This window comes from Cynara cardunculus, assembly GCF_001531365.2.
Source record: "Cynara cardunculus var. scolymus isolate 2C chromosome LG 17, CcrdV1, whole genome shotgun sequence".
Taxonomy (NCBI): Eukaryota; Viridiplantae; Streptophyta; class Magnoliopsida; order Asterales; family Asteraceae; genus Cynara; species Cynara cardunculus.
In genome coordinates, this window is record NC_037544.1 from 5923381 (window position 1) to 5935468 (window position 12088).

General features: G+C 33.2%; 1 protein-coding gene across 1 annotated transcript; it reads left to right on the plus strand.

Moving 5' to 3' along the window:
* The first annotated feature begins 968 nt into the window (after positions 1-968).
* Positions 969-2613, plus strand: LOC112501303 (cytochrome P450 78A5-like). The gene is made up of 2 exons (XM_025105018.1): positions 969-1928; positions 2005-2613. Exons 1-2 carry the CDS (start codon positions 969-971, stop codon positions 2611-2613), a joined length of 1569 nt encoding a protein of 522 aa, XP_024960786.1.
* Positions 2614-12088: the final 9475 nt, after the last annotated feature.

The following is a 12088-nucleotide window of genomic DNA, read 5'->3' on the forward strand; positions in this document are numbered from 1 at the left end:
TCCAACATAAAGCTTAACATCTAACATAATCAAACCATTAAACATATCCATACATTTGATATTGACGGTCTCTAAATTTTGAAGTCCCTCAAGAACTCTATCAATCTATCGGTCTTTCCTAATCCATGGTTTGATTTCGTCGCACATCCTCAAAACATCAACCAAATGATTTAACCAACTAACATTTGGCTTCTATTTTGTTTGGTCAAGAACTCAAGACTTAAAAATTGAAGGCTATGAAGTCGTGAATTTTGTTACTCAATACTCACAGTAGAGTTGTAGCTTTGGTAATTTGTTTGTTTTCTAACATGTATTATATATTTATTTGTTTGGACTTTAGATTGCTTGGACTTTGGATTCAAGAGTTGCTTAATTATTACATTTATTTGTTTAAATATTTTATTTTGTTAAAATGGATATTTAATCTAAAATTCTAAATTCTATATGTTTTTTAAGTTTAATATTTAAGTCCATTAAAGGTTCAAACCGTCTAAACCGGTCAGACAAGCCCGCCTTTTCGTGGTCTGGTTTGACCGGTCTAGACACTTGATGTCAAACCGCTCGGTTTGAAAATTTTATAAACCGTCATTACGGTTTGGTTTGTGGTCTGAGGGGTTAAACCGTCCAAACCTGACCGTGAACACCCCTAACTTATACTTTTCTACAAAAGTTCTTATTAATTTATTATGAGTTAGAATGATTTAACTTCTTCAAAAACTTGTTATTACCGGTTTGACACCGGTATAAGTTATTTATCCAAACATTCACAAGCATTTATTACAGGTATCACACCGAAATAAGTCAACAAGTTGTTTTTATAATCAACCTAAACACCCCCTTAATTAATATCAACCATTTCTCCATTTCCGTAATTAAACCATTTCTTCTTAATTAACCATTTCTTATATAAACCCTCATAACCCTTTCTTCTTCTCCATCACTCACTCTCTCTACTTTGTATCTCAACAATGTCTTCCTCTCCTGCTCTTTATATTCCCAGGCTATCTTCTTCGGTGTTTACTTTCCCACTCTTTCTCTGCGTCATCGTTTTTGTCTCAGTTTTYGCTTTCCTCCTTGCTCCCGGCGGTCTAGCATGGGCTCTCTCCAAATCCCGAACTAAAACCGCCATTCCTGGTCCTTCTGGTCTCCCCATTTTAGGCCTTGTCTTTGCTTTCACCTCCTCTTTGACTCATAGAACCCTTGCRAAACTTGCTACCACCTTCAATGCRACGCSTCTAATGGCGTTTTCYGTTGGGTTCASTCSTTTTGTYATCTCCAGTCATCCGGAGACTGCCAAGGAGATACTCAACAGCTCCGCGTTTGTTGACCGCCCGGTGAAGGAGTCGGCGTATGAGCTTTTGTTTCACCGTGCCATGGGTTTTGCTCCTTATGGTGAGTATTGGCGTAACCTTAGAAGAATCTCCGCAACTCATTTGTTTAGCCCTAAAAGGATATCGGGTTTCGGGGTTTTCAGGGAGAGAATCGGCCTCAAAATGGCGAATCAGGTTTCTTCTTCCATGGACCATAACGGTGTTGTGGAGATAAAGAAGTTGCTCCACTTCGCTTCGTTGAACAATGTGATGATGTCTGTGTTTGGCAAATCATATGACGATTTCGGTGTTAATGGCAGCGATGGGTTTGAGCTTGAGAAGCTGGTGAGTGAAGGATACGAGCTTCTCGGAATCTTCAACTGGAGTGACCATTTTCCGATTGTTAGCTGGTTCGATTTCCAAGGGGTAAGGAAGAGATGCAAACATTTAGTCTCAAGAGTCGATGTTTTCGTTGAAGCAATCATCAACGAACACCGTGAACGAAGGTTTGAGAACCGCGGAGCTACTGTTGTTGACGATGGCGACTTTGTTGATGTTCTGCTTGATTTGGAATCGGAAAACAAATTCAGTGATGGTGATATGATCGCTGTTCTTTGGGTATGTTTCATTTCACATAATTTCTGCCATTACGCTTTTTCATTTCTTAATAATTCCATTAATGATCTTTTTGTAGGAAATGATCTTCAGAGGAACCGACACGGTGGCAATCCTGCTGGAATGGATTATGGCGAGGATGGTATTACACCCAGACATTCAAGCCAAGGCACAAGCTGAAATCGAAAATGTGGTTGGATCGGGTCGCCCCGTATCAGATGCAGACCTCCCCAACCTGCCTTTCGTCCATGCAATTGTGAAAGAAACCCTCCGTGTTCACCCACCAGGCCCACTCCTATCATGGGCTCGACTCGCCATCCACGACACCCAAGTGGGTCCACACATGGTTCCAGCCGGGACTACGGCAATGGTCAACATGTGGTCCATAACCCACAGCGATAAAATCTGGGTTGAACCCGAGATGTTTAATCCAGATAGGTTTATGGATGAAGAGGTGGCGATAATGGGTTCTGACCTCCGTTTGGCTCCGTTTGGTGCGGGTAGGAGGGTTTGCCCCGGAAAGGCAATGGGTTTGGCTACAGTGCAGCTATGGTTAGCTCAGCTGCTTCAGAACTTCAAATGGGTCGCAGCTGAATCGGATTCGGGTATGGTTGATTTGTCAGAATGTCTGAAGATGTCATTGGAAATGAAGAAGCCATTGGTGTGCAAGGCTGTGGCTAGGGTTTGATAGTTAGTTAACCGTATTTCCACTTCGAAGCATGCATTTTGTACACCAGCTTTTGCATGGGACATATTAACCCATTTAATAACAGAATATATATTAATTTTGGATTGTCTTTTAACAAGAATATAACTTCATTAAATCTTTATATATGCATGGTCACAACATTATGATATATACACCAAAGATTAGATATATAATCATAAGGTGATGCCTAATTGGTTTGAGTTTGGCTTCAAAGGTCAAAAGTACCAGGAGGTCTCAGGTTCAAATCCATGGAGAAATAAAAATCTCTTTGTGGCCACAAATGTTCAAATACGGTGACTCCGGGCTATCTGCAAGGCAGGTGGTCGTCATGAGATTAGTTGGCTCGCATAGCAGATTGGATATCCAAGTTAGTTAAAAAAAGAAAGATTAGATATACTTTTAACATCAAACTTAAATAAATAGATGAACTAATTAACGTATTTATGTAAATCAAGTTGCATGAACATTCCGACTTGTAACAACAGATTAGCATAGGATATAAACATGTGTAGGTTTGTCTAAACACGTCGCAACATTTCTCTAAAATCTTAATATGTAATATAACGAGACCACATTTTGAGCTCTTCAGCACTAAGGGGCTGTTTGATAATTGCTGAATAGTTTGTTGCAGAATGATTAAGTGGTCATAATGATTAAAAAGCTCTCAATATAATGTAAAATGAAATATAATTGTTTGGTAATTGTGTACAATGAGATTAGAGCTATTAATCGTTAAGAGAGATCCAAGATACAAAATCATTCAGAGGGTTTTAGAATCATTAAGAGACAATTTTTTTTGCCAAACAAGATTCACCTTTTAACGGTTTAGAAGTTGTCTCTTAATGGAACTATTAAGAGGTAAACAAACAACCCCTAAGACTGAACACCAAAGACTAAGTGTCGTTTACCAAATGCATATTCATCAAGAACATGATCAAAATATTTTATAAGGCGACTTTGCATTTTTGCCAAACTGCCAAAGTATAATTTCTACGGTTTTGGATTAAATAATAACTTAAAATTCTCAAAAACGCAAAAAACCAAAATATTAACGTAACCAGGCTCATGACCATCCCTAGCTAGCTGCCATCGGAGAACAAATAATTAATCACCTCCTTGACTCGTAGCTTGTTCACGAACAACGTCTCAAGTAGTAGCAAAAGGCACAAACGAAAGGGATTTTTTCTGAACTATCTGATATTTAATTAATTACATACGTTCTGCAAATAGAACTCGTACACACTGTCATTTTCATGAGATTGAGACCCTTTACCTTTAGATAAATTGGATTATGATGTACCACCCCTTTACCTTTAGATAAATTGGATTATGGGGTACCACCGGCTCAAACGCCTTTCTGGTCAAACGAGACAATTGCAAAATATTTCTAGCCCAGAATACAACGTTGTTGCACAATTCATATATCAGTATATCACCATGGTGCTTATTGTTAATTTCAAGAGAAAAAGAATTACAGATGTCTTCTCAATTGTGAGTCGGAATAATGGAATTGAAGCTACACATAAATATAAGGTACGAGGGTTTAAAACAAAATGATAATGATACTATCTAGAAGATAATTATGGCTAAGCTAAAGAACCTACTGTCTAGGAGATAATGGCTAAACTAATCTATAGTCTATATCCACATGGGAATGCTCCTTTACAAGTAACGACAATTTAGATGAACCATAGGAATGAGATTGATTTGCTTTAACAGTACGTTTGTGACCATGGACGCTGAGAGGTGGTTCGATGCTATGACTAGCTACCATGTTAGTTTTGTGCCAAATGTTACGCTTCTAGAAGTAATTCAATTACGTCTTCACTAGAAATGTACTTGAAAATAATGTTTTCTCCATATAAAACCTTCTTCTTGTTTATTGGATCACCTGTCTAATCTACAACAAAATGGAGTGGTTGAACGGAAAAGCCTTCACATATCTGATATGATGTTTATGCCGCACTGACATTCCTCGATCATCAACCGCTTGTTGTCTCCAAAGATATTCAACAAATCTCCTTCGTTTTGAACTATTATTTCATTATTCCCTTAATTATACAATTCTATTGTAACACCAAACGTCTTTGTTTTTTCTTCTTTGATTGGAGCTATTCGTTCTGATCATCAATATCACTTTGTCGGTTCGGTTTTACTTACTTTGTGCATTTCAAATACTTCCTTACTTTTGCAGATTATGACTCGTACTTAATGTTCCATATCGATCTATGTTGATGAAGATATTATGAAAAGAAGTTCAAATGCATTTGCTTATGGTTGATACATAAGCTACATGCTCAATTTGCTCTCAAATCCTTGTATCAATTGAGTTATTTTCTTTGAGTTAAGCAGACTAGAGTCCACTTAGTACATAGACGAGAATGAACATGATTGGCCAATTGAGAAAGTAGGTAGGTAAAAGAATTGTGCAATGTTTTAGGAGTTTAATTTGACATGTTCAGTTTAGTAATTTGTCAACCTTATTTCATCTTCCTAATTTTTGTTTCAACCTCATTCAATATTGTCCTGTTCCTATGTTAACTCGCCCCAAGCGTAACAACAATTTTTTGGTCATGTCATCTCATGTCATGTTCCAAGTTCAAACCATCACTTATGGTTTAGCCATATACCGTATTTAATTTACTCAATCTCCTTGTTCTAAGTGTCGTGTGTGTGTGTGTGTATATATATATAGCAGTGAGTTCATTTGTTAACCCAATATATGGTGTTAACTTTGTGAACCAATCTTATCCATTGATCTTTGAAATTTGTAGCTAAGATCATTCGTGATATAAAGTATAAATAATTGCACATATAAAAAAGGTAACATAAGTGAACATTGTTTACAAGGGGTATTTTGGGAAAAAAAAATTAGTTGTCCATTAATGACAATGAGATGTTTTGTAACCGTCCATTAAAGACAATGAGATGTTTTGTAATTGCCCAATAGTAACAATGTAACTATCTGGAAATTAACATGAATCTCACAAATTTTAGAGTTCTCAAATGATTAAGCACCTATATATAGGTGGAGGTTTAAACGAAAACATCTTTATTTTATGAAAATGCAAGAACACCCATTTATTATAGTCAATCATATGTGATACTATAGTCCATCACATTTGATACACATTTTTACTAAATCATATAGGCAAACAACCTTTGGCATGACCTAGGTTGTGGGCCAAGTTTCCCACACATCACAAGGCCCTCTATCACATGTGATAAGGTGTTCTCCATGTGATACTATAATCTATTGCATATGATACACATGTGATACAAAAACAGAGATGCGGCGACCTTTGGCGTGACCCAAATCAAGGCCAAGTCGTTCGCACATCACCGAGGCCCCTCATATGTATTATCATATGTGATAAGAGTGTTCTTCACATTTTCGTAAAATAGAGGTGTTTTATTTGAACCTCCACCTATATATGTTTGGTTAACAAATAAAGGGGCATGTATATGTATATATATATATATATATACACACACACACTACCTTTTAAACCAAATTTCATAAAGTCTTAAAAACAACCCAAAATACATAAGGTACTACTTTTTTTATGCATGAAGTCTTAAAATCTCTTATTTTATAAGTTAACAAGCATGATGTACAAGTAGTTAATTCTTTTTTGTATTTCCACATGCTTCCAGCCTTTTGGATTCTCAAGACTCATATGCTTCCAGCATGATGTACAAGTAGTTAATTCTTATTTTATAAGTTCAAATGGGTTAGGACTGTTTAGATTTGCAATGGCTTTTGGCTTTCTCCAAAGCTTCGTTTGGAGTTGAGTTTTATGCTTTTTAGATATATACTTTGGAACTTTAAAGTTGATTAGATTTATCGGTCTTTAACAACTAATTGGATCAACTTTATGAATTGTTGGGAAATTTCATTGAAACTTTTTACTCTAAGAGTTTTAACTTTTTTATTTTGAAGCAAATCTACTTCCAATGGATGTGTTTTAATTTCGGGTTTTGAGGAATGTAACACAATCTTTTAGGGGTTTTTGTGTCTAAGATTTCAAGATTATGCAGTTGATTTCCATTATTTCTCTGTTTATTTCAAATTTTCACTTGAATCAGTGTAGTTTGATAGATGGGTACGTAACTTTCTTTGAAGCCAGTGCCTTTAATTGAGCAATACTCATAAACTCATAATAGAAACACCACCACGAAATAAGGCCCATCTCAACCTTGAAAACAACAGCCCATCGAAGCCCAACAATTTAGTTCGAAAAAAGCCCAAATTAAAAAGGTAGCCAGAGTACTAAATTTTAGATATGACGTTTTATAATTTGATCTTATAAACCTAAGTTCTATAAAATATAATATTAGGACGTTTAAAGAACCTAGACGTTCTATAAAGCCTATTTTCTTATAGTGTATCTAAAAGTGTTACGATAGATTTATAAGATAATTTATTTTAAAAGCTTCTTAAAAAGAAACTTGTTAAAACGTTTAAGAACATCTTATAAACCTATTGTAATGTTTTTGGATATAACGTTTTATAGTTTTACCCTATAAACCTGAGTTTTATAAAGTATTCTATTAGAACACTTAAATAATGTAAACGTCTTATAAATCCAACTTTATTATAGTAAGACACGTAGGAAATAACCCCAGAAACCTACCATTATAAAATAAAATCCTTAAAATGAATCGTGCACGACATTAACAAGTGATTAATAAAGCTTCTAGATGAACGATAACGTGTCATACAAGTGATGTTTTATTAAACCATGCCAAGTTTTGGTTTTTTCCTCTTTGAGTATTATTTGTGTAGGATATTTTGCTTTTTATATTATGACTAGAATGATACTCACGTAATGCAGCGGAATATCTTTCGATTTAATTGTTTCGTTTTATTATGTTCTTATTAATGTTATAATACGATTTTATGTGGTACTGAAAAAACGATAATGTTTTTATTTTTTAAATAAAATATAAATTTAAAGGTAGATAAATTTTTGAAAAAAAAATATCGATATTAATATCAAATTAAATATTTAAAAGTTTTTGTTTTTTTTTTGTGTAATTTCTTTAATTCAATTTTTATTATAATTTAATTTAGATTTAATAATAAAGTCATTTATTTTTGGTTTAATAATATAGTTTTTTTATAAAGATAATAATTAGTATTCTGTTAGAATTCAATAATTATTCTAAGTATATTTTAGATTTTTTATATTTAAAATGAGGTACTTATCCAATATTTGATTATGTTTATGGAGCTTTACAATTTACTTGTAATCTTGAATTTTAAGTAATATGCATCAATAAACAATACTTAATGCATCAAAAATGGTTTTTAAGAGTTTTTGTCAAATTCTTTATAATATAGTATACATAATAGGTCATGGTCGTATTCGAAGTAGACATCCACCAAAATTTACCACTATACGAAATTTAACCTTTTTATAATATAGCATGAAAAATACATATAATCCAACAAGTCACCATAATTAACTTATGCATCTGCCAACAAAAGATCAAAAATCAAAATTATATCGATACAAGTATTACTACTTTTTTCAAGTTTATATTTTGCCTCTGATGAGACTTGAACTCTTGAGTTGTAAAAATGTTACCAATGCATCTGCCAACAAAAGATCAAAATCAAAATCAGTTCAAGAATAGAAATGGGAAAATACGGTCTAAAGATCTAAGGTTTTGAAGAATTAAACATAGATGAATAAGTCAAAGTCATCTAATTTTGTAGAGATATAAATAAGCAAATACTAACAAAGAAATAAAGAATTGATTAGAATTGATCCTTATCGACATTAGTAACTTGTACTAATGCATCATTAGTTTGTACTTTTAAATTTTAAGTAATATGCATTAAAAATTAGTATGTTATGTATTATAATTTGTATTTAAAAGTTGCATGTAAATGCTTTATAATATAGTATAGATTAGGTTAATTAAGAGGCAAACAATTGATATTTTTTCGGAAATTTATATAAACAGTTAAAGTTCGATTGGTGGTTTTATTTTTGGGCATTTTCTAACTTAAATTTACTTTTTAGTCACACACTCATAGGGACTGCATGGTATTCTATTTCTGGCTTATGTATATGTGTAAGAATCGGTTTCAACCAAAAAACAGATAAATAAATAAAAAGTCTTATGCATATGCGGAAGGTTTCTGAGTAAGAATTTCACTTTCTGTATAATGATTTTTAATTTTCGTTGTTGCTGAAAACCAATCCTTACGCTTTCTTTGTAATGACTGCTATAAAGTGAAATTGGATCCTGAAATGACTATAAAGGAAATAGATCTCGATAATTTTTCTATTTTTATCAATTTTCTTCAGATATTATTTATGGTTGTTGAAAAAGAAGGAAAGGTGAAGTTTTACTTTGTATCATGTTAATATTTTATCTATTTATTTGTTTCAATAATTACGTGAAATTATGTCAATATTTTACTTAATGTATATTAATATCATTTTTTCCCTTAAATAAATAGGTGATTAGGGCTGTAAACGAACCAAACGAATATGAACAGATGCTTGTTCATGTACGTACGTTTAACTTAACCGAACAAACGAATGAACACGAATGGTAAACGAACGAAAATCTTTGTGTTCGTGTTCGTTTTCGTTTATGTTCGTTCGTTAACATGTTAAACGAACGTAAACGAACAAACATAAACAAACAAGTCTAAACGAACATAAATGATGAAAATGTAAAAAATTCAAATAAACAAAATGATGATAACGTTTAAATCTAAATAAATTCTAAAAAGTTAACACTTAAATAAATATTATTTGAATTCAAACTAAATAAATAAAAAATTATATATTAAATTTAATATATAAACAAACGTAACTAAACGGACGTTCATGAACATAAATGAACGAATGAACTGTTGTTCATGTTCGTTCGTTTAATTAAATGAACAAAAAAAAATTGTTCATGTTCATTCATTTATTAAATAAAGAAACATAACCGAATTTCCCTTCGAACAGTTCACGAACGGTTCGCTGAACGTTCGGTTCGTTTACTGCCCTATATGTGATAATGGATTCAGGTAATTGATAGACAAAGGAAAGACTTAGGGGTTGTTCGGTAACAACTTAATGAGCTGTATAGCAGATATGGCTAATTCGCATAACCATATCTATGTGTTCGATAAGAGCTTAATCGCTCAAACAAGAGCTGAATCGACCAACCACAGATGCATTGTCTTATCTACTCAGCCAATTAATTGTATTTACTTTCCCCATCTACCCCTCTCTCTAACTAATAGCACTCACCATTAATCAAAGAACCCTAGTTGCTCCAGCTGCTTCTTCTGCTCCAGGACTGCTTCTACTCCATCGTTTTCTTCATCGATCTTCTACTCCAGGACAGCTTCTGCTTCCACATCAAGGTATGTTGTTTTCATCATTGATTTTCTGCTCCATCTGTATTTTGACTGTTTTGGATGAACAATCGATTTTCTGCTCCAGCGATTTTGACTACTTCTACTCCATCGTTCCCCACCGTCTCTCTCAGCTTTTTTCCGATTTTGACTGCTTCTACTCAGTTTTTATAAAAAAAACCCATTTCCCCATCTATGATGTTAATGGGTAGGATCATAGGAAGATGTTAGTTTAATTTTATGGAAATTAACTTCTTTAATTCCCTTTTCAGGCTTTAATTCTTTATGGGTATTTTATGTTTCATTTTTTTATTAGGTTCATGTTGATTTCTGGGTGATGTTTGTTTCCCCATTAGAAAGGACCTGAGGTAAAATGATCTTTTCTGACATTTAGACTGTTTATTCAGCATAACAACCGAACAACTTATCTGTTAACAGACAGACAACTATATCCATACAAGTCTTAACAGAAAACGAACAACACATCCCCTTAAAAACTTGCAAACAATAAATTTCTTTTGCAAATTTACGTGCCAAAAATAATATGATATACCATCAAAATGAAAAACCCTCGGATCTCAACCATTATATTAGATTTTTCATTCACTAAAATCTTAAAAGGAAAAATATGTAAATCTTGACAAAAATATATAAAGGCCTAAGAAAGTTGAGGGACATTTCAAACTTTTGTATAATTAAATCATTAATCTAAAGGGTTGTTTGGCAGTTGTTGAATGGTTTGGTGCAAAATAATTAAGTGGTCAGAATGATTAAGAAGCTCTAATGATATAGTGCAAAATGAAATATAATTATTTGGTAATTATTTACAACGAAATTAGGGCGCTAAATGGTTAAGAGAGGCCCAAGATACAAAATCATTAAGAGAGTTTTAGAATCATTAAGAGCCAACTTTTTTTTTTGCCAAACAAGATTCATCTCTTAACGATTTAGAGACTGTCTCTTAATGGAACTATTAAGAGGTAAACAAACAACCGCTAAGCCATTAAATCATTCATCCACTATTTTTTCAAAAAAGATTACGTGCTTTCTTTTCCTAAATAAAAATTAGATTAACTCTTTTTTTAAACTATTATATCGCACACCTTTAGACAAATGAAATGAACCACAAAGCAAGTATACAATATGGACCAATATCGTCTTTCCAAGTAATATAGTGGTAAAATACCGGTTTATCGTCCACGAAGATTGTAGCAAAAGTTTAATAAGAGTCCAATGAAAGAGATGATTTCAGATGATGAAATTAAAGACTTCAGTTTGATATTCAGGTAATTAAATACAGATAGCAAAATAAACAAAGATAGCATGGGTGTAAGATTTGAGGTGAGAATCAAACGCAAATTCCAGTAGCCGATGCTGTAGGAATGCTACAGCAAGCAGTTTTTCATAACTTAGTTCCACCATTTATTTTGAGGATATTCCTCTCGGACTTTCACTATTCCACTATATTATAGCTTTCAACCCATATTTTTATGTGGTGTCCGGACCAGAGATAGTGACAAGTAGTGTCCTCAAAATATATGAATAAACAAATTTTTTCGTTAAAGATCGCTCTCTCGAGCCGATTCCCATATCATTCAAGTTGGCGTGTGTTCTAACTCAAAAACCTTTAACTAGCTTTCGTACAATCGTCGGTCTTTAACCGGTCATTTCAGTCGTGGGTTTTTTCAACCAGTCTTAGGTTTTAATCCTAAGGATGCATTTGATACATCAACATAACTAGACAGGTCTTGACCGGCAAGAATGAGGTAATCGGGCGAAAGAATAGTAGAAGTTACCTAGATGGTGAAAGAATACAGTGGAAAGTTTTGAGATTTTAATTAATTTAATACCGATAGTTTAGTAAATTATATATCTTGTCTCATCTTCTTTCTGATTTTGTTTCACATATTGTATTGGGATAAATAAATAAAAAACTGCATTTTTGTTTTGCTCAATAAAAATATGTCTCAGTCTATTTGTTGCATCAAACATGAGAGTTGAGACAATGACATTTTTGTTTTATCATGTCCCAAACTCCCACGTAACATGATTTATTTATAAAAAATCCAGTAATACATG